This window comes from Hyperoodon ampullatus (genome assembly GCF_949752795.1).
Source record: "Hyperoodon ampullatus genome assembly, chromosome: 3".
NCBI classification, from domain to species: domain Eukaryota; kingdom Metazoa; phylum Chordata; class Mammalia; order Artiodactyla; family Ziphiidae; genus Hyperoodon; species Hyperoodon ampullatus.
In genome coordinates, this window is record NC_136916.1 from 170,035,227 (window position 1) to 170,061,336 (window position 26,110).

Below are 26,110 nucleotides of genomic sequence, written 5' to 3' on the forward strand. Positions count from 1 at the left end.
TTTTTGTAAATAGAGCTTATTGGAACACAGCCACTCCCATTTGTTTATGTATTGTCTGTAGCTGTTTTGTGCCAAAGTGACAGAGTTAAATACTTGGGACAGATAAACTACAAAGCCTAGAATATTTGCAAAAATAGTTTGCAGACTCCTGCCTTATACTAACTATTAAAATAGTGATCACATTGTCTTATGATATTTTTTTGTGTTTGACTTCTTTGCTGGTCTGAGTTTCCCAAGTTCAGAGAACTTTTTATTCATCTTTCTACTTCTGTTATTGCTTGTTGTCTGAGAAATTCAATAAATGTCGAATGAATGTTATTTAGTAAAAACAGTAGATATGGTACTGAAATGTGATGATAATAACAGTAATAATAATAATACCAATAAACCTGTTACAGGATTTTACTTAGTATTGTCAGACCCTTAATAAAGTAGTGATTTATTTCTGAAAGTTTAAGAGAACTGTGGGAAATTCAGGGAGCATTTGGAATCAAAACTTAAATATTGTTCATATCAGAAACTTATGACCTAAGCAGACATACTCAAAGAATGAATTCACTTTTTAAAAAAGAGTTGTAGACTTCACTGGTGGCGCAGTGGTTGGGAGTCCGCCTGCCAATGCAGGGGACACGGGTTCGTGCCCCGGTCTGGGAAGATCCCAAGCTGTGGAGCGGCTGGGCCCATGAGCCATGGCCACTGAGCCTGCGCGTCCGGAGCCTGTGCTCCACAATGGGAGAGGCCACAGCAGTGAGAGGCCCGTGTACTGAAAAAAAAAAAAAAAGAAAAAGAAAAAAGAGTTGTATAGGAAGTAAAAGTGAAGAAATTCATTATACAGAATGTAATATAAGCTAACTTACTTTCAATCAAAAATGAAATGACAGAATGCAGCATGGTGTGAGATGTATGCAGAAGAGAATTCCTGCTACTCATCTATTTATACTAGTAGCATTAGCATTCTTGTAGTTATTCAGACTCAAAACCTTAATCATCTTAGCTTTTTAATTTGTAGTCACTCTATAGTTTATTCCCTATGGCCTGTGGTGTCAAGTCCAAACCCCTTAGCCTGGCATAAAAATTTTTGATGTTTCCCACTTATCTCTCACCTATTCTTTATGTCATCCCTCCATCATCATTGTTTTCAGATATTTTCTGTTACTCTGAGACTAATATAGTAACTTTTCTTTCTGGAATTTGTGTATATGCATTAATTTCCACATGTGCAGTGTGGGCAACTGGATCTAAACTATGTTTTATTCTTGTTTTTCAGATGACAGAAGTCAAACTATACTTCCCTTAGTGAAATCGTTTTGTGAAAAATCTTTCAAAGCAGATGAATCAATTCTTATTTCCTTATCTTTCCATTTAGGAAAACTATGCCATGGACTATATGGTATGATATGTCAAGATTATAGATAATTTTTCCCTTTTCTTTTACCTTAGCCACTAAATGTTAGCTCTTCAGTCGTAAAGCCTACCCTTTAAGTGTGTAAAACCTTAAGAGATCTTAGAATTTTGATAGCATAATTTAGAACACAGTTAGAAATGACTTTTTCACTAGTAGAACCTATATGAAAGAACAATAGCAGGGGTTTCCCTGGTGATGTAGTGGTTAAGAATCTGCCTACTAACGCAGGCGACAAGGGTTCGAGCCCTGGTCCGGGAAGATCCCACATGCCAGGGAGCAACTAAGCCCATCTGTCAAAACTACTGAATCTGTGCTCTAGAGCCCGTGAGCCACGACTACTGAGACCGCATGCCACAACTACTGAAGCCCGCACACCTAGAGTCCCTGCTCCACAACAAGAGAAGACACTGCAATGAGAAGCCTGTGCACCACAGTGAAGAGTAGCCCCGCTCACCGCAGCTAGAGAAAGCCCACGCACAACAATGAAGACCCAATGCAGCCAAAAATTAATAAATAAATAAAATAAACTTATTAAAAAAAAACAGTGGCAGAGTGAAGTAGGCATAGCCTTTTAAATTTCTGAATATTTTATCTTTATGTATTAGTTGGTATATGATAATAGAAGCTCAGGTATATTAACTATTGTGCATAGTAAGTATACTCTTATTAACTTTTTGTAGAATAATTAATATATCACATGAGCAGTTCAGCTTAGAATGCAAAATAATACCTGTAACTCTTGGCATTCTGAACATATTACTCAGTTCTTAGCTTACTAAAATAATGTAAGCATTAATTAAATTACAACAATCTAGCATAGAAAAACATTTTTGTGCAGATTGTGGACTTTAAATAGACTGTTGAAAAAATTATTGCAATATATGTTGAGTTACTAGCTTCCTAAGACGGTATATGAATGTGGAACCAGTCCATTCCATTGATCAAAATTATTTTGAGTTTACTTCACCGTCTTTCAGATTCCTTTTTTTCTTTTTTGGCTGCACCTTACCGCTTCTGAGATCTTAGTTTCCTGACCAGGGATTGAACCTGGGCCCACGGCAGTGCAAGTGCCAAATCTTAACCACTGGACCACCAGGGAATTCTCTCAGATTCCATTTTTAAGCTCCTTCTCTGCAGACATATGTGCATGTCTTTTCTGTAGGCAACTTTAGAATATTTATCATAAGTAAATAGCAATAATGGCTACCATATTATTATTGTAGTGACTCATTAGTGGTATATACAATGGTACATGCTGCAGAAATTAATGCAGGTGTAATTCCTGTGTTACATAGTTTTATACTATTGAAATTAAAATGAAAATATTATTAAAATTAATATAAGGTGAAGAACCATTAGATTTCTTCACAATAGTTATTCTTTTCTCATTGTTGCTTTTATTTATGATTTCCAACCATTTATTTAAATATTTGGTTCCAATTATTTTTATTGCACTTTGCTTTTCCCTTTTTAATTACTGTTTTCAATTAAAATGTTGAACAAAGTTTTTGCATTTGTTTTAGGAATATTTACTCCAGATCAACACTTGAGATTTTTGGAGTTTTATAAGAAACTTTGTACATTGGGTTTGCAACAGGAAAATGGACACAATGAAAACCAGATTCCACCCCAAATCTTAGAGCAGGAGAAGAAATATATTTCAGTACGGAAGAACTGTGCTTATAACTTTCCGGTAATAAATTATACATTTGTATTGGCTAAACGTTTTAATTTTAACTTAAAAACGTGAATAGATTGCATTGAAAAATATTGCCATATTTGACACTTGCTACTTCACATTATGTCTGGTGTATATTGGTTAATTTATATTTATCTCTGTGTAAGTATATATATTAGAATTATATGCATGCATTTGGATCTTCCAAATATGGTTTCTAACTAAATTATGATTCAGAGGACATGATTCAGTTTAAGTGACATGATTATAATAAGAGGTGTTGATGCATGTTTTTCTCTCCTTCCCACTCATCTTCTCCCTCCCACCTCCACCAGGCCATGATTGTTTTTGTTGATCCTAAAAATTTCCACATGGATCTCTATTCTACATTCTTCTGCCTTTGTCATGACCCTGAAGTACCAGTCAGATACACTATTGCTATTTGCTTTTATGAAGTAAGTCTGAAAAAATGATACCACTTTACATTTGTTGTTAATTCTACCTACATGTAGTAGATGATTTTTTGATATTTTGTACACATCGGTTTACAGATTTATTAAAAGATACAGGCTCCATATCGCTCTCATATTCTAGTCCTAAATATTGAAAAATTCCCGTAATTCTGTTTAGAATGTTACACAGAATTCATTTACATAAATACATTATATTCATTGAACAGGTATTAATCCATTCGTTCAGTATATCTCTAGTAAATCCTTACTTTAAGCCAGACATTGTGGTATGGATGTGGCTGTTACAGATCTGGAAGTAAAATCAGTTTTTATATGCTTTATAATGTTTATATTTAGCTTTACACCTAAACTTAAGAACTTGAGTACAAATGGAAAATTGAGAGATAGATTATTTAAATTTATGGTTTTTACTGCAAATGGATCATGTTTCGTGAGCACAGCTTTTAGATTCAGCTGTTACAACAACTCTCCATGTTGTAAGAGCAAAAGTGAATTTAAACTTTATGATGAATATAATTAACTTCTTAACCCTTGAGGCTGAAATTTAGGGCATATTTCTCGAGTGATTGCAGTAAGTACATGTTGCTATAATTGCAGTAAACATGTATAACCTATAACTTGCCAACTTCAGGACTGTCACATAAAAATATCTATGTGGGTTAATAAAATATTTCCTTCCTTTTTGAGAGGTATAATAAATATTCTTATTCTCAGTGAGAATATTTCATCCCCTTCCTTGCACTGTGTTCAGAGCATTGTCAGATTAGCTGAAAGTGTGCAGGATATCCATAGCAGCATTAGAAATGTTACTTAAGACTCTTGGCTATTGAATGATAGGCTTTGCTTCTTTTGAATAACATTTTTTTTCTGGTGTGAATGAAATAAATGTTCATTGTGCAAAGTCCAGATAATATTCCCTTTAAATGGTATAATTAATTAAAATAATTCAGTATTGAATAATTAAGTCATCTTTGCAAATATGCATATAGGAATATGCTTTTGGAGGAGGAGAGAGGGCAGAGGGCACTGGCTGGCTGAGTGAACTACTTGTCTCTAATATGTATTAAGTGGGCATTTAGGCATGGTTACCATGCATGCTTGTATTTGTCTAGATTGGTGGTCTCCAGAGATGATTGCATGAGATTAGAGTCTGAGAAAGCAATATTTATGCAATACGAGAGTTTCTATTTATGTTTATTTTTATCTCATACCTTTAATATTTCATTTTATTTATGTCCACTATAAGTGGGCATAATGTGTTAGCACCATAGAAAAAAAATTGAAATATGTACACAAAAATATTTCACCAGTAGAAGTGAGTTTGGAGATCATTGATTTAGCTATTTGCTGGGTGGCTAATTTCTGTATTCTTACAATCATACCATGTAGGTAGGTTAAGATGATACTTGACTCCATAAATGAATGGTTAGTCTAGGTTTGTCCTTTTAAATAATGAAATTCCACTGGTGGATTTAAATTTCCTTAACAGTGTTATTGTTGGATTCTGATAATTACTTTAGTATGTTCTGAGTTTATTCCTGTTTTTCAGAAAAATAATATTTTGAAAATACTTTCAAAAAGTCAAAAACAACCCTGTAGAGCAAAGACTTTTAAAACACCTTCTTTGTCTAGGAACCCCTTTTTCAAGTAAAACCTTACTCAGAAACCCAGTATGTGGGAAAAAAAAAACCAAAAAACTTAAAGGTGAAGTAGAAACTGGTGAATCTACTATTGCAGATTTTTACTGTTGCTTGTCTAGAGGGGAAAAAAAAAAACAGTTCACAAAGGAGTTGGTTTAGTCTAGATTCTCCCAACTTCCAGCTCCTCTCTTGCTGATTGAAGTCTTTGATGGGAAAAGTCTTCGAAGTTTTGCTTGCTTAGGAGTTTTCTCTATCCCTATGTGGCTACTGGCCTTCAGTAGAATTTGCCCCCTCTAGGAGCTCTGAACCTAGATGAATGCTCCTCCCATGGCTGGGCTCCCTTTAAAGACCCTGTTGGCTGCTCTAAGACTTTAAAATATGAACTACAGGCATCCATGAGCTTATTAGTGCTTATGAGAGGGAAGTTATGACTGATAAATCCATTCTTCTACACTCCCAACCCTCATGTGTTCACACACTCCAGCGTGTTAGGAAGCAGACTGAAAAGCTTACGTATGCAAGTAATTTTTCTAGAAATCTAATTTTGTAGTTGTGTTGTAAACAAGTCTCATTTTAGAAGAAAATCTAACAGGGATTACTTTTTTTTTAATTGTTGTTATAACCTTTATATGTCTAGTAGTCTCAAATCTGAGAGACTTTATTGCTCCATTCTAGGTTTCTAAACTTCTGAATTCTGGAGTGTATTTAATACATAAAGAACTAATAACATTATTACAAGATGAATCATTGGAGGTAATACCTTCTTACTCTTCGCTTTTTACGTCTGTTATATTACGTTTGAATATATCAATGTCTTTTTTCTTTTATTTTCCTGCTTCTTGGGAATTGCATGAATTCTAATAGCTGACTAGCCCCAGAAGCTTCAAGTCGATATGCCACTGTATCATAGACTAGAAATTGGGAATATCTTTTAAAAATAGTAGGTTTTAAAATATACATGTATATTTGTTTGTTATGGAAAATTTTGGAAAGGCCAAAAAGTAGACAGACAAAAGAATACTTCTGGTTCTGATCACTGTTTCTATTGTCTTATATTTTTTCATTTTCTATTTTTTCTATATAAAGTTTTTAAAATTTTACACAATTGTGATCATATGTTATATCACATTTTATATCTTTTTATTTCTCTTAGCATTGTTTGGGGAGTATACTTGTGGAGGCTTTGGAATACTTTATTTTGATGCTTTATCTACTATATCCTGTTCACCCAAATGACTGCTAGCTTGCCAAAGCTTAACCCCTCAACATTAGACATCACTGATGGTGTCGTCTGACTTAAACTGCTTTTCAAAAGTTGGGAGGCAGTTTCGAGCATGTTGTCAGGCTGTCTCAGATCTCGATGGTTTGAATATTATCAAGAGGCAGACATACTAATCTCTTTTCAAATGTAGTTTGATCAAGGTAGCTAATTTTGTTTCTAAGACTTTGCAGCAAGAAGATGACAGAGCAAGAAAATAGAAACCCCCAAAATGCTGTTTGGTAACTCATACTATTTCTTTGTAGAAATTGGCATGTTAATTAATCTAAGATTAGAAAAACATAGCCATCACAAGAAGAGTAATCAATATCTCTGTTAAAAGGTACTAGATGCTCTCATAGATCATCTTCCAGAAATCCTGGAACTTATGTCTACTGGTGGAGAAAGCAGTGTTCAAGAAAATAAGGTAAATCGCATGTATCAAAAAAGTTTCTGGACATTATATGGCCTTCGTTACTCTGCAGAGTTGTGAAGAATCAACAGAAGAGTGTATGAAAAACATTTAAAATAGTGCTTGCCACATAGTAGATGCTCAGTAAATGTCTGCTAGAGTTTGAACAGCTTGAATTTCCTCTACCATTTCCTTTTTTTTTTTTTAAACATCTTTATTGGAGTATAATTACTCTACAATAGTGTGTTAATTTCTGCTATTTAACAAAGTGAATCAGCTATACGTATACATATATCCCCATATCCCCTCCCTCTTGCGTCTCCCTCCCACCCTCCCTATCCCACCCCTCTAGGTGGTCACAAAGCACGGAGCTGATCTCCCGGTGAGATGCAGCTCTTTCTACTAGCTATCTATTTTACATTTGTTCTCTACCATTCTTACATTACCACAATCCTTATTTATTGTCCTTGGAGTCTACGTTCATATTTTCAGTTCTTATTAGCATTTTATTATTACTGCAAAGAATAGCAACTGTTGAGGAGAGAAGGGTAGGAATTTAGAAGCTCAAAGTTTGCTGACAGTGAAATAGAATACATTTTACTTTAGAAGGGTTGTGAATCCCAGTCTCTTTCAAAATTTTGTTTCCAGTAATCATAAATTTTATTTATAGATTTTTTTTAAAGTATTTGATTTTACTAAATATTTACCTCCCCGTGACAACTAAGATGCCTCCTAATTTCCGAAAAGATTAAGAGTTCCCTCTCCCCAGTGTATTGTAAGACTGAATAATTTGGCTGAGTGCTGAAACTGATTTCTTTAATTATCTTTGATTCTCTTGATGTGTTTTCTTCTTTAGTTATCATCTCTCCCTGACTTGATTCCAGCTCTCACAGCTGCTGAGCAGCGAGCTGCAGCCTCTTTAAAGTGGAGAACTCACGAGAAGCTGCTCCAGAAATACGCCTGTCTGCCGCACATCATATCAAGTGATCAGATTTATTATCGTTTCTTGCAAAGAATGTTCACAATCATGATGACAAATGTGAGCCCAATACCTGTTTTCTGATTTTCTCTTGAACTTGCTCCTGTTTTGGAATTAACCAAATTCTCCACATTCTTGAAATAGAACGACAAACTCAGTTCATGCCCTTCTGCCTGGAGGGGTGTTAGCTTTGCTTCCCCACCGGTTCTCCTTTTCATCAGCTTCTGCCTAGCTGGAGAGAGGGATGCACAGGGAGAGTGTAAACGCATGCACTGCAAGCTTGATACCGTTCTTCTCAAGGGGGAGGTTGGCAGGAGTCAGTGATCTCAACTGCAAAGTGCCTTTTGCTCTCATGTACACCTTTCATGTCTCATGGCCTCAGCTGTGCCCTGTTGCCTTAAGGGTATCCCTTAAGCCCCTTAATACTAGTTTGGTTTCTTTTTCTTTTATAGTACCTGAACAGTGACTTGTTACAAATAAAATATATGCAAAAAACACGGATGGGGCTTCCCTGGTGGCGCAGTGGTTGAGAGTCCGCCTGCTGATGCAGGGGACAGGGGTTCGTGCCCCGGTCTGGGAAGATCGCACAAGCTGTGGAGCGGCTGGGCCCGTGAGCCATGGCCACTGAGCCTGCGCGTCCGGAGCCTGTGCTCCACAACGGGAGAGGCCACAACAGTGAGAGGCCCGTGTACCGCAAAAAAAAAAAAACAACCCACAAAAAAACCACGGATGCCCTACTATGGATAACCTCAAAATTAGAGTCAAAGTAGGGGGGGGAAAAAGACTTGTACTCAAATTTCCCCATAGAGTAAGTTGTCTACCTTTTTCCTTAAAATTTCCAGAGAGGATTGTTTAACCCTCAGTTCACTATACATTGAATATGACATCCTACTACCATTTTCTGAAGTATAAAAAAGTTCTACATAATGTATATGCTTTAGAAACTATTTTAAAAGTACTTTGAATTCTTATTGTTCTCAAAAAAAGTGAGATAACGAAATCTAGTAGCCATCTCAAAAACCCAAAATCAGGTTTAGCTTCAAAGAGGAAAAAAATGACATTATTGGTGTCATTTACAACTTAACTAAAAAAAAAAAAGAAAAAAGGCATTTATCTTATGACCTAACACCTCTACATGAAGTTTGTTTCATGTATCAAAGCAAAGTCTAGGGGTTGAAGGTTATTTTATAGATGTAATAATCATAAAAATTGATATTGACAAAAATTAACTTCCTTCTCAGAGGATAATGCATGAATGCACCACATAGAAAATTTCACATGAAATCAAGCAGAATTTATTAATTACTGTATTCAGCAGTTAGTTATTTGCGTCTCTGCTGTGTGTCAGGCACTGTTCTGAGAGCTGGGGATATAGGAGTGAATAAGACAGACAGAATTCTGCTCTAAAGGACCGTGCATTCTTACATGGTGGTCATGTGGGAAGTGATAAATAGTAAAATAAAATAAATATATTAACAGGTGGTCTTGACCTTAATTGTCTTGATCTTAATTGTCTCAACCTGATTACTTAGTAGATGTCTGTGTTTAGAAAGCTAAGAATACATAATTATTCCATATTTGTACTTTCCCTTATCAGGAAAGAGAAATGATTTATAACATAGTGTGAACAAAATACTTTCAAGCCTGAGGGATCTGCTTTATGTTTTCTTTTACAAGGAGGTAATTCCACACTTAAAAGGAAATACGTAATTCACTATAGCACATTTTCCATGATCAAAAAAGACACTTATATTCTGTTTCAATATTCCCTGGAGAAAAGATTATATTTTTAGTTCCGTATCTAATGGTCGTAATATTCATTCATTTAACAAAATTTATTGAGCACTTACTACGTGCTGAGTACTATTCTGGATGCTAAGAACACAGTAGTGAATGAAAAGACAAAGGACCTGTTCTCATAGAACTTTAAATTCTATTAGAGACAGGAAACAAACACATATAATACATACATTGTACACCAGGGATGAAAAGTACATGGAGTAACTAAAAACCAGGGTAGAGGGGAAGAAAGTGATGGGGGGTCGTAGGATGGGATTGTGAATGTAGTGGTCAGGACAAAGCCCCCTCTGATCAAATATGCTCTGTGCAGAGGCTTGGACCAAGTAAGGGAGTGATCATGTGGATGTCTGAAGGACAGGTGGTCCCCGCAAAGGGAAGAGTGGATGCAAGGGTGTGGTACAGGGTGTGCTTGGTTGTGTGAAGAGCAGCAAGGAAGCCCGTGTGGCGGTCGTTAGCGAGAGATGAGGCTGGAGAGGTCGCTGGGCCCACAACGCGCAGGTGCTTGAAGACCATGATGTAGAGCATAGATTGTATTCTGTGATACAGGGGAAGGCTTTGGAAGGTTTTGAGTAAAGGAATGACAGAAACTAACATTTTTTCCTGCTTTTGTTATGAAAAAAATTTAAAACGCAGAGAGGCAGAGAAAATACTATAATGAACCCTCACACACCCATCACCTAGGTTTAACAGTTGTTAACATTCTGACATTTTCTATTTCATTGTGCTGAAAACTTTAAATTATAGATATCATTACATTTTTATCTCTAAACATTTCAGTATTCATCTCTAAAAAAGGACATTGCCCTATATAATCATGATACAATTATTACATTTGACAAAATGAACAATGATCTTTAATATCATTTAAAGTTCATATTAAAATTTACCAATTATGCCCCAAATATGCGTGACAGTTGTTTTATTCCATATAGGATCCAAGTAAGATCTATACATTGCCTTAGGTGGTTACACCTCTTAGTTCTCTTTTAATCCAGAACAGATTCCCTCTTCGCCCTTCCCCACTTTTTCATGACATTGAATTGAGGAAGAGACTTAGTTGTTCTGTAGAATGTCTTCATGGATTAACTTGTTTATCTCTTCTCCATATTTCTTCTAAACTGGAGGTTTGATAAGGGCTTGCCAAGTCTTAAGTTAAACGTTTTTGGCAAGAGTACTTCATAAATGCTGCTGTGTATTTTATGTTGCATTGTATCTGGACGTCTGTCCCTCCGTAAGTGAGCTAGGAGTGGTTGTGCAGATGGGGACAGCTCTGTTAGTCTACTGCAAAAATTGTGTTTTCTCTCTTGTGATCTGTGTCACAATCTGAAGCTGACACTTCAACACTCAGAATACCCAGCTTCCCACCAAGCTTTTACCCATTAGTTTTAGCATCCCATGATGATCCTTGCCTGATCAGTTATTTCATTATAACTTGCAGAAAAATGATTTTTTAAATTCTGTATTTTCTTCTACATTGTTGATGGCATTCTTCTCAGGAGAAATGCCTTTTTTTTTTTTTTACATCTACTTGGGTAATTTATTTACCCTAAAATATATTTCCTAATGTAAAGAGAGGGTAAATTCTTATTTCTTTCCCTCTAATTATCAATTTTCGGAGTTAGGAAAACTCTGAAGTGGTGTAGTAGCCACTTCCAATGATGATGAATGAATTTTGTTTTTGGTTTTGTCTCTTTCTTTTAGACTCATCATTTTAATTAAATAATGTTTTAATCAATTTCAGTCATTATTCGCATGCTTAAGTGGTCACAACTTCTTTAAACTGGCTTTTACTTGTTTTGATATAATTACCTTTATCTTTGATTTCTGGCCCAAAAGACATTACCTTATACTGTGAGGTATAAAATATACGTATTTTAAACTATTTTTATTTCAAATGACTAGTGTTTGTGCATTTGAAATTCTATTAGTATACACAAAATGAAAGAAAAGAGTAACATCCGTTTATTTAGTTCATTTATCTAAAATTCATTTTCCGTAATTCCACTGATATTTCTGTTTATGTACATTTCTTAAATTTTCTGTTCTAACTCATACTGAATATTCTTTTTTTATATTCGATTAAAAGCACCACATGAAATGGTACTCAATAGAATGGAAATAACTTGTATAAAATATGAGAGGAGGGGCTTCCCTGGTGGTGCAGTGGTTGAGAATCTGCCTGCTAATGCAGGGGACACGGGTTCGAGCCCTGGTCTGGGAGGATCCCACATGCCGCGGAGCAACTAGGCCCGTGAGCCACAACTACTGAGCCTGCGCGTCTGGAGCCTGTGCTCTGCAACAGGAGAGGCCACGATAGTGAGAGGCCCGTGCACCGTGATGAAGAGTGGCCTCCGCTTGCCACAACTAGAGAAAGCCCTCGCACAGAAAGGAAGGCCCAACACAGCAAAAATTAATTAATTAATTAATAAACTCCTACCCCCAACATCTTTAAAAATATATATATAAGAGGAGGTAGCAGGCAGTACTCTCTGAGAAATGTATAGTTTTTCCTACTTGAATTTCAAGGATCCTAGTATAATAGTCTGAATCGTCAAGAATTGATTGTTATAATGTTTATATGTAAGTCAAGATGGTGAACATGAATTTATACTGGATATGGTATATCTGATTGAGAGATTTTTCTCTAATACATCGTTTGAACCCAAATGAAGTAAAGGTGAATGGTTGAATTCATTTAGAATTAAGGTTCTGCCCAGTGGCGTGACAGAAATTCAAAGGACAAAGGAGTTTAAAACACTGGTAAGAGTAATTGGTATGGTGTCCCTTGGGTTCTAAGCTTTATCTGTGTCATGGACCGGAGACCTCCAAGAATGGCATTGAGGTGGAAGAGGCAGAACTAAGCCAGAGGGATCTGACATAAACCTGGTCATGGGATCTCTGAGTTTATATTTTAGAAGTTGCGCATCTTTGGTGAGATACCTGACACAGGGTATGTTCTAACAAATGTTTGTTGAATAAATGAGTGACAAGGTCCAGAGGTGGTTGAGATATAATTTGGGGAGAATATCACTTAAGATGAAGTGGCAAGGAAATGAGAGTCAAATATAAATCAAATCTGGATGATTTGGAAATGACTGCCAAATTGCATTAACTTTGTAGTGTGATAGATGGTAACATTAAATTATGAAGACACTTCCACAGTGATTTGAGAGGTAGGCAATACTGCTTTTACTTTTAGTCAATAACTTAAAATAGATTTATGGGGCCAAATTATTCAGAGTATATACTATTAGACTGGTTTAATTGTCTTCTTATTTCTTTAAGAATGTCTTACCTGTCCAAAAGGCCGCTTCACGAACTCTATGCATTTTTCTACGTTATAATCGTAAACAAGAACAGAGACACGAGGTCATTCAAAAATTAATTGAACGTAAGTAATCAGTGTCTCTCATTTTGAAAAGTAGAAAGTAAACAAACTGGTTGGCCTTAGTTAGATCTGACTTATATTATGTATCATTTTGCCATGAATAATTAGGCCAATGTTGGTATATATTTGCATTTGAGTTTTGTAGGCTAATTTTTTTGGCTTGTTTTAGAAATCTTTGACAGGATCAGATTTGTGATGAATGAGACTAATGACTACTCTAGGCTGCCTTTTGTGAATTTCTACACTTGAGAAATTAAAATATGTATACTTATTGTTGAAAGCCCAGTTTCTATCCTGATTAATACAATTTGGAACTAAGATACATAAGTAGGCTATCCTTGAATCTAATAATTTGTTTTATGTTCCTATTTTAAATATTAACAGAATGTGAGTTTTGTTCCCTTGAATAGACTTGATAGTACACATGAATGTGAATCTGGTAAGCCGAGGTGGTTTATAATGTCTTAAAAAATTGTCAATTAACAAATGCAAATTTATTTTAATTTGCTATGGGCTAAAATTAAGACAAAAACTTTTTGTTAAAGTGTTAATTCTAGAAGTAGTGGTGCACACCTATATATACTTAGTGAATTTGTTAATTACTGTGTACTTGCTTTGACTGTAGTGTCTTAATGCTTTTATTAAACTCTGTTATCCAGCATAGGCAGGTAATGGAATTTTTCTGGTTATTGGAGTTTACCATTTTAAGTATGGATCACCACTTTTCAAAAAATTAGAGTACATAAAATTCTATTTACAATGGAATATTACTCAGCCATAAAGAGAAACGAAACTGAGCTATTTGTAATGAGGTGGATAGACCTAGAGTCTGTCATACAGAGTGAAGTAAGTCAGAAAGACAAGTACCGTATGCTAACACATATATATGGAATTAAAAAAAAAATGTCATGAAGAACCTAGGGGTAAAACGGGAATAAAGACACAGACCTACTTGAGAATGGACTTGAGGATATGGGGAGGGGGAAGTGTAAGCTGTGACAAAGCGAAAGAGAGACATGGACATGTATACACTACCAAACGTGAGGTAGATAGATAGTGGGAAGCAGCCGCAGAGCACGGGGAGATCAGCTCGGTGCTTTGTGACCGCCTGGAGGGGTGGGATGGGGAGGGTGGGAGGGAGGGAGATGCATGAGGGAAGGGATGTGGGAACGGATGTATATGTATGACTGATTCACTTTGTTATAAAGCAGAAACTAAAAAAAAAAAAATAATAATAATAATAATAATAATAATGCTCAATATACTTCAATCTTCCTTTTTTTACTGTATTTTAATTCAGTTTTCATTTTTTTAGTGGTAGGACCTGACCTTTAGAATGTTTTATTTTGAATGGAGATTCTATTTGGTTTTAAATATTAAGAATTTTGCTTTTGAACATTTCTGTAATAAGGGAGAGGAAATTATCCTTTCAACATTGACCTGAATGATTTTCAGTGATATCGTGTTTACATATGATTTTACTTCAAAGCATTTTTAAGGAAATGAGAAGAAAAAAACAGTTAATTTCATTGGTCAAAGATTTTGAAGTTATACAGACCTGCATTTGAATTCTAGCTCTTTACTTTTCAGCTCTGTGGCTTTAACCTCTCTGAATCTCAGTATCCTTACCTTTTAGGAGGAATAAATTTATTCTCATCCCATTGGATTGACTTTCAGGATTTAATGAGATAATATGTATAAAGTACTTAGCACATGGTGGGTAATCAAGAAATAGTAGATCTGTTCATTCAATATTTAATAAATGCTCATGGAACTGAATGCAATGTTTAATACATTTTTTCTGTTTTTTCAGGTGCTATTAATTTGGGGGTATATAATATGATTTTTCCCCCTTATCTCTTGTATTTGCTAAACAAATTGTGTATATAAAAAAGATTGTCATGGACTTAGTGATTTTTTCACATGAAATTTTATGTAAGAAAATTAAACTTATAATTTTTTGTTGTTGTTTCTAGAACTGGGCCAAGGAAAAAGTTATTGGAATAGACTCCGATTTTTGGATACCTGTGAATTTATTATAGAGATCTTTTCCAAATCATTTTTCTGTAAATATTTCTTTCTACCTGCTATTGAACTGACACATGATCCAGTAGCAAATGTGAGGTATGGTACCAATCCAAGAAAATATTTGAAAAAATTGTATTTTTTATGTATCTACTGTGATGAATATATGCAAAAGCATTTTCTTAGTCAATTAAAAATAATCAAGTGAAAAATTTATACTTGGTTTGAAATTCTTGGTAGACTTAATTGAGCCTCAGTAGGACCTGGAAGCGTGATCTTTTAACACTGTCTCAGGTCTTTAGTTTATTGGGTTGACAGCAGTAGTCACAGCCAGACTGGCAGCCTTCTCCAGCCACTTGGATACACACATTGGCATCAAGAGAAGATTGAGTAGATGTGATTAATTTATCTATATCTTCTAAGACTAAAGGAAAAAACAGTTGAAAGTTGGCTTGGAGAAGATCTGTCCATGTTTACAGGCCCATTTATTCAGAGAAGTAAGGCTGTTTCCAAGTCTTTTAGCTGTCTCACATTTTCAAAATCCAGTAAATGGTAATTGGAATTGATTAAATAACTGTGAAGTTAAATGAAACGGGCCTGAAAATGGCTTGCTTGGAAACTGAAAAAAAGAATAAATGTATTTTGCCTTTATTTCCTCCCCAAATAAGCATATTAATTTTTTTTAAAAATTGTGGTAAAACATACATAACGTAAAATTTACCATTTTAACTATTTTGTACAATTCAGTGGCATTAAGCACACATGCATACTGTTTGAGTTACTTGTATATTGCATAATGAGTTGAAGAAAATTTTAAACCCTCAGCCATTAGATTTCGTATTTGTGCTCTATGCCTCTGTTCTAAATTTGAGGAACTCAGATCTGTAGGAGACACAGAGTCAGTTTGCCAAGACTTCCTGAACAGAACTCCAGAGCTCCCTGCTGAGCTTTCACATGCCAGCCATGCTTCATGCTAGTTGTGACATATTTGTATCTTTTATAAATAACTGATGTGCATTGTAGACAACATGCAGCCATTTAATACTTTTTAACAGGAAGACTTGGCCGGGCAATAAGCATAGACGGATAGCATGGCTGTTGAGAGAAAATATACCAAGAAGAATTGTCAAAAGATGTTGAAAAGCTCAGCCTAAGAATGTTGTGAGCATTTTTTAAGGGGAACACATCTACACATTGGTTTTGTTTTGTATTTTTAGGGTGAGAAAATACAGAAAGTACCACTGCATGGGCTTTAGTATTTTGTGCATCTTACCTGTGCTGTATAAACTAGAGCTGAGGTTTCCTTGACTTAAGATTTAAAGCAAATTTAAAGTGATTTTTAAGTAAATTGAAAGACCCCATTGATAACTCTTTAGAATTAACCTCTTGGTAAATAACTAAGGGATCCAACCACATTGTTAACATTTTGCAAATTGAAGTTGTGATTCTAGAAAAATAGCTTCCAATGTGTTGAATTGTCATTTATCAAGCAGTTCCCAAAAATTAGTTGAAAGGAAGTGAAATCATCTCTACTTGAGTCAGTGTGACTAACAGCATGGCATTGACTCTAAGGGAAAGCAACCTGTTAATTCAAAAACCAGATGAAGATGAATATTGCTCTATGAATTTTGGTGGTTTTTCTGAGTAAGAGATGATCGTATAGCAGTTTGTCTTGGTTCTCACTCTCCTGCTTGGGCAGCTGCCAGCCTAACAAATGGGTCCAGCAACACCATATACTAAGTGGCTTTTGGATACGAAAGCCTTTGCTCAACACTTTTAGAAATGTGCAGGTAGGATGAAAGCCATTACAGGCCAGAGTGGCCAGATCAAGCAGGGTAGGAGGAGAGTTTTTGGAGCCATACTCCCTGAGCTGATTTCCAGCTCTCCACCAGCTATGTGTCTGGGCAACTTACAAAACCTCTCTGTGCATCAGTTTCCTTGGTACCTAATTCATGGGGTGTTCTGAGGAATAAATACTTGAGGTAGTGTACATAAAGAATTTAGTTTACCTGAAAAGTATGATCCCTTATCTCTAAATCTTTATAATCTCCTGGGCCCAGGATTCTCATAGAGATAAATCACTGCTAAGGCTCCTGTAGCTTCTGTTGAATGTATGTTTTCTAGATCTGCCTTGGGTTATAAAGAATGAAGTGTGCGTGGACTGTTGATTGTATTCCCTTAAGTGAATGTTTAAAATTTAAATTCATTGAGTCCAGACAATACCAAGGCTAGAAAAAGACTACTGGTTTTCAAAGGAGCCTTCTCTTCAGCTGCCAGAAATGAAAACAATTCTCTCTGGGGTAATTGGGACCCCTTAATTAGAGAAAGCATTACCATGCTTAGCAGTATCTGTGGTGAGTGCTGAATAAGTTTGGGACTATTATTGCTATGTAAGATGAAAATTCTAGAGGAGGAGCTTCTTTTGACTTTTTGGTTGAATAAAAAGCAGATTTTGTTGTATAAGAATCCTCAACTGAAGGCTCAGCTGAGAAGGTATCCTGGGAACTCCAGGAATGGGACTTAGTTGTCTCAAGGTTTGGCATAGAAATAAAAAAATAGTATCTGGAGAGCTCTTAGATGAATGAATGAATGAATGAATGAAGACAGCAGCCCCAAGTTAGACAACCAGCCCTGGCAAAGCAGTAGAATTTTAGCTTAGGAAAGCAGAACATTTCCTGCACCACCTTTTCCTAGGAAGTTTTTTTGTTTGTTTGTTTGTTTGGTTGGTTGGTTTTTTTTTTATACTTTCCTGGATTTCCTTTCACCTGTCTGGAATTCTTCAGTTTTATTGTTGCTTCTTTATCAGCCCCATTTAGACTGTGGTGGTGCTGTAGATGCTCTCCTTTTATCTCTTCTTCTCAAACTGCACTTACTTGCCTGGGTGATTCTCCAGTCTCATGGCTTATGTATCATCTGTGTGCTGAAGATTCCTGACTGTAAATCTCCAGCCCAGACATCCACCCTGGACAGAAGACTCATAGAGCCAACTGCCCACTAGGATTTCCATCGACTATCTAACAGGCTCCTCAGACTTCATCTGTCCAGTTAATCCCCATCTTCCTCATCTGCACTTGCTCCTTCTGCAGTCTTCTCCGTCTCAGTAAATAACTATTTCGTCTTGCCACTTGCTCAGGTCAGAGCCGTGACTTCCTTTCTGTCACTCCACTTCCAAGCCCTCAGCACATCCCGCCGCTTGTAAAATATATTCAGAATCAAACCACTTCCCACCACCTCACTGCTGCCACTCTGGTTCAAGCCACCATCATCTCTTGCCTGAATTACTGAAAGAGCCACCCCGTGTCCCTTTTGTCCTTGACCACCTACAGTCTAATCTCAATACAGTAGCCAGATGATACTTTCCAAACATTAAGTCACATCATTTCACTCCGCTGTGCAAAACCCTCCATGGCTTCTCATTGCTCTCAAAATGAAAGCCAGTCTCCAAACCGTGACCTGCAAGGCCCCGGATGAACTGGCCTCCTATTTCACTCTGAGACCTCCAGCTGATTTTGTTTTTGCTCTGTTCTAGCCATGCTAGCCAGTTTGCCAGTTTTGGCCAGTTTGTTAATTTGGGGTAACTTCTAAGGCAAGCTCCCCTGACGGGGCACCTGCTCTTACTGTAATGGTTTTCTCTAGATAGTCACAAGGCTTAGTCCCTAATTTACTTTAATTCTTTGCTTAAATGTCATCTTTTCAGTGAAATCTTGACTAAAAGCCTCTCTGATCACCTGGTTTGAACTTGTAATCCCCCTCCTTGTACTCCTTCATCATCTTTCCCTGCTTTATTTTTCTCTGCAGCATTTACCACTGTTTGACAGACATTTTACATATTTGCTTTTCCTTTCTCCCTACCCATGTACTAGAACGTAAGCTCTGTGACAGCAGAGAATTTTGTTGGTTTTCTCCACTGTGGTATGTCAGCACCCAGAATGATGAACGCTTGACTCATCACAGGCCCTCCGTAGACATTTGTTGCATAAGAAATTAACTCTCAGCCTAGCTAAAGCTTAAGTTTTCTTTCAATTTCATGTGACTGTCATTCTTAGTTATTAAATTCACTCACAAGTTAATACTTTCAATTTATTGCAGAATGAAACTTTGCTACTTGTTGCCCAAAGTGAAATCTACCCTGAAGATCCCTGCAGATAAACATCTACTTCAACAGTTAGAAATGTGTGTGAGAAAACTCCTCTGTCAAGAAAAAGATAAAGATGTTCTGGCCACTGTGAAAAGAGTAAGCATCCCTCTTGCCACGACATTTGCCTTTCTTGCAGTGTTATCACAGCCTCACTATCTTAGCTTGATGGGATAGCAATATGTTAAACTATTTCTATCACTGCTAGAGTAGTAAGAATTAGTAGTAACTGATTTGGTTGATGTGTGCTCCAACTGGATATGAAAGTTCCTTCTAGAGGGCACTGAGACATTCATCTTTTATTACTGGTGATATAAGCTCTATGAGAGCTTACATTTTAGGTACTCAGTAAATACTGTTCAGCTAATAATGAATGAGTACTTCATTCACCAGACTCTTTATAAGTGATTAGAATTGGGAAAACTTTGTTGGTAGAATTGGGAAAGTCACATTTGATAGAAACTTAGCCCTGAAAGGGCTGGAAGGGCCTTCAGTGATCTGTTGGACTTTGCAGAAGCTCTAGACCTAGAAATGTTCAAGTGTTTGCTTAAGATCTTCTTGGTAAGTGGCAGAGCCAGGGCTGAATATAGATCCCTAGCGCTTTTCAATTATGTAACATTGTGTCTTACGGGGTTTTGTTTGTTTTGTTTTAGCGTGGAATCTTATATGGATTGTTTGGCAATATTGGAACACTAACACAGTAAACATTTGGGTTAGTGAAGTCAAACCTTAAAACACTTTATAGTCTTCAAAACCTTTTGGTTGAGTATATAACTAATATTTTTATAAGGTTATTTCAAATGAAAATCATTACTTTTATGGTGATGAATTGGGAGATTCGGATTGATGTGTATATACATTGATGTGTATAAAATGGATGACTAATAACCTGCTGTATAAAAAATAAATAAAATAAAATTCAAGAAAAAAATCATTACTTTAATCTGAATGTGAAGTTCAGGACACATAGTTTTTGAACACTTATTTGTAGTGAGAGAAGTTAATTTATTAATGTCTTAAAAAAGTTGGTGTCGATGGTGAGGAAAAAAAAAAAGAGTCCTTTGATTTTTTTTTTTTTCCCTAGAGATCATTGCCAGATGTTGCATAAGGAACTTTTTTTTTTTTTGTGGTATGCAGACCTCTCACTGTTGTGGCCTCTCCCGTTGCGGAGCACAGGCTCCGGACGTGCAGGCTCAGCGGCCATGGCTCACGGGCCCAGCCGCTCTGTGGCATGTGGGATCCTCTCAGACCGGGACACGAACCCGCGTCCCCTGCATCGGCAGGCAGACTCCCAACCACTGCGCCACCAGGGAAGCCCCAGGAACTTTTTAATAAAGTGATTTGATAACTTAGTATTTAATTAGTATAATTTTATTTTACTGAAATGTAAATTCTTCTTTCATTAACTGAAATAATCAGAAATACCCAGAGTCTGGATGTGCATCTAAATCTAAAAACATAGATACACATAACATTTGTTTCTGTCTTTACCATTTAATTACAGAAGTATAAGCAATGGAGTTAACTTTCAAAATAGTAGACGTGAGACAGTTACTTACTTTTTTGAGAGAATTTATTAACTGAAGAGGTAACTCAAGCTAACCCTATAAATAGGGGCAAAAATGATACAATTAAATTGATAGATTATTAACTTTCAATGGAGTATTCTGTAGTACAGCCCTTATTTTAAGAACGTGTCACATGAGGAAGTCAGTCTGTCCCATGAAAATTCTATAGTATAATGTTTATCAAACTGATGTATTCGTATGGGAACCTCTCAGGAAGCTATTCAAAGCTTTGGGATAAAAATGAAATAGTTTAGTCAGTTTTTTAAGATGAAAAGTAATTTCATTTAAAAGGGCTATTTCATGCCATAAATTATAACATTTTCATAAATGTCAGCATAAAAATAAAACTACAAATAAATATTATGTTTGCAATGGATAGCTTTGGGCATATGAATAAATGTACTTTATCCTGGCCATCAGAGTTACTCCTGTAAAAAAGTACTGTCCTCTATCAGAGACAGAACCCTGGATTAGATGGACCATTGTTTGATTGAAAGAATTTATTTCAGACCAATGTATTCTGAAAAGACAAATAGTAAATTAAGAGAATGCTTTCAGAGTAAAGTTTTTTTCTATTGGTTAAAATGTCATAATAATCAAAAGTTTCTGTGGCAAGGAACTAAGGATATTAAGCCCAATGATACCTAGCTTTGTATATATTTAGCTAAAATTTTTAAAAAATTCAAAAATTATATTGTATTTCTGAAGATTCAGCAAAGAGTGGCACAGGAATTTATTAGAAACTAAATTGCATGTGTTTAGTATTTAAAATAATCCTCTACACTTGCTTTTCTTTTTTTAAAATTAATTAATTAATTTATTTTTGGCTGAGTTGGGTCTTTGTTGCTGTGCGCGGGCTTTCTCTAGTTGCGGTGAGCGGGGTCTACTCTTTGTTGCGGTGTGCAGGCTTCTCATTGCGGTAGCTTCTCTTGTTGCTGAACACGGGCTCTAGGCACGCGGGCTTCAGTAGTTGTGGCTCGCGGGCTCTAGAGCGCAGGCTCAGTAGTTGTGGCGCACGGGCTTAGTTGCTCCGTGGCATGTGGGATCTTCTCAGCCCAGGGCTCGAACCTGTGGCCCATGCATTGGCAGGTGGATTCTTAACTACTGCGCCACCAGGGAAACTCTACACTTGCTTTTCTTAAGTTGAAAAACTTTTAAAAGTTTAAGTGGATCCTGGTGTTAATATATAGAGGTTGATTAAAAACACAACATAGAGTTGGGAAGAACTTTAGAGACTTTCTAATTTAGCCTTTCACATAGTGGAGAAGTCTCTTCTTTGATCCTCCCTCTGGAAAAAGAGTCTTTCTGAGAAATGATTTAATTTAATTACTGTTGAATAATTTAAAACATTTTCTTTGCAGACTGTATTAGAGTTGGACAGAATGGAAATGTCCATGGATGCTGTGAGTACACTCTCTTTACCTTATGTTGAAAGGAATATTTAAAAATTGGCAGAGACTCATCATTAATGTTGCACAATTTCATTTTAAACTTTAAACTTAGTTTCAGAAAAAATTTTATGAAAAAGATTTGTTGGATCAAGAGAAAGAAAGAGAAGAGCTACTTCTTTTGGAAATGGTATGTTTTCACACACACACACACGTACTCTTTTCTGACCAGTATTAACTGTGCTTTGTTATTAAATCTAATCAATAATTTCTTTTAGTTTCATACTACTTTTATTTTCCCTAAATGACTAAAGAAGAATCCTGACCTTTTGAAATATGTTCTTTTATGAATTGTAAGGAAAACTACATTTGAGAGCCTTTTAAAAAAAAACTACCTTATTGAAGTATAATTGACTTATGATTAACTGCAAATACTAAAAGTGTGCAATTTCGTGAATTTTGACATATAGACATATCCATGAAACCAGAATATAAAATACCAAACGTTGCCATTCCTTCAAAAATGTCCTTGTGCCCCCTTAGTGATTCACATCTTCTACTCTAGTCCCTAGCAACCACTAATCTAGTTTCTGTCACTGTAAATTAGTTTGCATTTTTTAGAATTTATATAAATTGAATCATATGTTAGTACCTTTTTAGGTCATGCTTCTTTCCATCAGCATGATTACTTTGAGATTCATCCATGTTTTTGTGCATATAAAGAGGTCATTCCTTTTTATCTCTGAGTAGTAGTCCATACTGTGGATATACCACAACGTGTTTATCCATGTCTTAATGGACATTTGGGTTACTTCTAGCTTGGGAACATTAGTAAAGAAGTCTTTGAGTGGACATAAGTTTTCATTTCTCTTGGGGAAATAACTTAGGAATGGAATGGCTGGATTATATGGTAAACTACACTTAACTTAAAAACAAAGACTGTTTTACAAAGTGCCTGTGCCGTTTTACATTCCCACTGGTTGTGGTGGAGAGCTTCAGTTACCCCATATCCTCTCTAATGCTCGAGAGGATGGGTATGTAATGTTATCTCAAATTGCTTATCCCTGATGCCTAAGGAGGCTGAGCATCTTTTCCTTTGTGTATTGGCCATCCTTATATCTTAGTTGATGAAGTCTCTTTTCAGATTTTAAAGTGATTTTTGTTTATCTTCTTATTGAGTTGCGAGAGTTCTTTATAAACTCTGAATATAACTCCTTTGTCAGAGATACATTTTATGAATATTTTCTTGGAGTCTGTGCTTAATGGTGTCTTTGGAAGAGAAGAAGTTTTTAATTTTGATGAAGTCCAACTTATCCTTTTTTTCTTTTAGCATAGTTCATGCTTTTTTGTTCTAAGAATCTTTTGTCTATCCCCAAATTATAAAGACTTTTTCCTATGTTTTCTTCTAGGAATTTTAGTTTTAGGTTTTACATTTAGGTCTATTATTCATTTCAAGTTAATTTTTATATATGTTTATTTTTTCCATCTCAATGAGCAATTTTTTTTTTTTTTTTTTGCGGTACGCGGGCCTCTCACTGCTGTGGCCTCTCCCGTTGCAGAGCACAGGCTCCAGACACGCAGGCCCAGCGGCCATGGCTCACAGGCCCAGCCGCTCTGCGGCATGTGGGATTTTCCTGGACCGGGGCACGAACCCGTGTCCCCTGCATCAGCAGGCGGACCCCCCAACCACTGCGCCACCAGGGAAGCCCCAATGAGCAATTATTCTAATGCCATTTATTGAAAACTTTACTTTCCCCATTGAATTGCCTTAGCACCTTTTTAAAAAAAATCAATTGTCCATACATACATATGTCTGTTTCTTGACTTCCATTCTGTTGCAGTGATTTATAGGTTTATCTTTTTGGCAATTCCAAACTATCTTGATCGCTATAACTTTATAGTAATTCTTAAAATCAGGTAGGGTAGCTTTTCCAACTTTTTACTTTTCATCTTGATACAATGTTTAGAATCAGTTTATCAATTTATATAAAAAGCCTGCTGGAATTTTAGTTAGGATTGTGTTAAGTAGCATTGATCTGTAGGTCAATTTGGAGAATTGCCATCTTAACAATATAAGTCTTCCAATCCATGAACATTGTCTACCACTTCATTTATTTAGTCTTCTTAGTTTTGGTAGAGTTAAGTGTAGAGTTCAAGGCAGTCTTCTGTTAGATTTATTTCTAGTATATTACGTGTCTTGGCATTGTAAATGGAATTGTAATTTAAAGTTTTACTTTCCAGTTTTTTGTTGCTGGAGTTTAAGAATACTATTGATTTTTGTATATTAACCTTGTATTTTGAAAATGTGCTAAGTTTGCTTATTTGTTGTAGAAGTTGGTTTTTAGATTTAATAGGACAGTCTACCTGAGCCATTATGTCATCTTTTAGTACAGTAGGATTACTTCTTCCTGTTCAGTGTTTGTGCCTTTTATTTCTTTCTTTTTGTCATATTAAAAGGTCCAGGACCTCCAGTATAATAAGAGACCTCTGACTAATAAAAGTGATGCAAGTAGGCATCTTTGTCTTTTTACTGATCTTAAGGGGATCAGTTCAATCTTTCATCATTAGGTATGGTGTTACCAATAGGTTTTATATAGATGCCCTTTATTGCTTCTATTCCTAGTCTGCTGAGAGTTTTTATGAATGATTGTTAAGTTTTGCCAGATGCTGTTTCTGCATTTCCTGAAATGGTATTTGTTTTTCTACTTTCATTGTGTTAAAACACTAAGTTACATTGATTTTTCAAATGGTAAACCGATTTTATATTTTGGGAATAAACTCTATTTGGTGATGATATATTGTCCTTTTCTCTGCTGTTGGATGCTTGGCTAATTTATTTAAAGGAATTTTGCCTTTGTATTCATAAATTCATAGTGGGAACTGGTTTATAATTTTGGGGGTCATTTCTTGGGTCTTTTAAATTTGGTATTAGAGTTATTCTGGCCTCATAAAATGAGATGGATAGTATTACCACTTCCTCTATTTTCTGACAAATTTTGTATAAAATTGTTTTTTTTTCCTTGAGTGTTTGATAGAATTCACTAGTGAAACTATCAAGACTCAAAGTTTTCATTTTGGAAGGATTTTGTTAATTCATTCAATTACTTTAATAGCTATAAAGCTTTTCAGATTTTCTTTCTTTTTTGTTAATTTGGTAAGTTGCTTCCCCCCCCCGCCAATTTGTCCGTGTCATCTAAGCTGTCAAATTTGTTGGCATATGTTGTTTATAATATTCTTATATTATCCTTCTAATGTATATAGAATCTATGGTGATAACCCCTTATATATTTATATATATATATTTATATATATATATATTTTTTTTTTTGTGGTACGTGGGCCTCTCACTGCTGTGGCCTCTCGTTGCGGAGCACAGGCTCCGGACGTGCAGGCTCAGCGTCCATGGCTCACAGGCCCAGCCGCTCCGCAGCATGTGGGATCTTCCCAGACAGGGGCACGAACCTGCGTCCCCTGTACTGGCAGGCGGACTCTCAAGCACTGCGCCACCAGGGAAGCCCCCTTTTTATATTTTTATCTTAGTGATTGGTGTTTCTCTCTGTCTCTTCGCTCACCCCCCCTTTTTTTTGAATTGCTTTTTTGGTGTTTTCTCTAGAGATTACAGCAGACATACCTAACCTTTTATAGTCTTCTTATTGTTAATATTGTACCACTTTATTTAACAGAGATACAGAACCCTTTACCTGCTCCATACTGTTCTTTATGTTACACTTGTCATGTGAATTACATCTGCACTGAAAACCCCACCAGTCAGTGTGATAATTTTTGCTTTAAGTTGTCATATGTATCTTGAAGAACTTAAGAGAGTAAACCTGTGTGTTTACTCAGATGTTTACCATTTCCAGTGCTCTTCATTCATGGCTTAGGACCCAAATTTCCCTCTTATTTTTTCCCTTCAGCCTGAAGAACTTTCTTTGGAAGTTCTCAGAGTGCAAGTATTTTG

General features: G+C 36.0%; 1 protein-coding gene across 2 annotated transcripts in view; it reads left to right on the plus strand.

The window, feature by feature from the left end:
- Window positions 1-26,110, plus strand: part of PPP4R4 (protein phosphatase 4 regulatory subunit 4) — a gene marked incomplete at both ends in the record, with an annotated part of 115,724 nt that overhangs the window by 72,744 nt on the left and 16,870 nt on the right. For both annotated transcript variants that reach the window (XM_079699745.1, XM_079699746.1), the window contains 11 exons: window positions 1,268-1,390; window positions 2,929-3,098; window positions 3,419-3,538; window positions 5,872-5,949; window positions 6,798-6,881; window positions 7,723-7,905; window positions 12,931-13,036; window positions 15,010-15,157; window positions 19,148-19,292; window positions 22,123-22,164; window positions 22,265-22,339. In XM_079699745.1, the coding sequence (XP_079555871.1) occupies window positions 1,268-1,390; window positions 2,929-3,098; window positions 3,419-3,538; window positions 5,872-5,949; window positions 6,798-6,881; window positions 7,723-7,905; window positions 12,931-13,036; window positions 15,010-15,157; window positions 19,148-19,292; window positions 22,123-22,164; window positions 22,265-22,339 (1,274 nt within the window). The remainder of the gene's footprint in view (window positions 1-1,267; window positions 1,391-2,928; window positions 3,099-3,418; window positions 3,539-5,871; window positions 5,950-6,797; window positions 6,882-7,722; window positions 7,906-12,930; window positions 13,037-15,009; window positions 15,158-19,147; window positions 19,293-22,122; window positions 22,165-22,264; window positions 22,340-26,110) is intronic.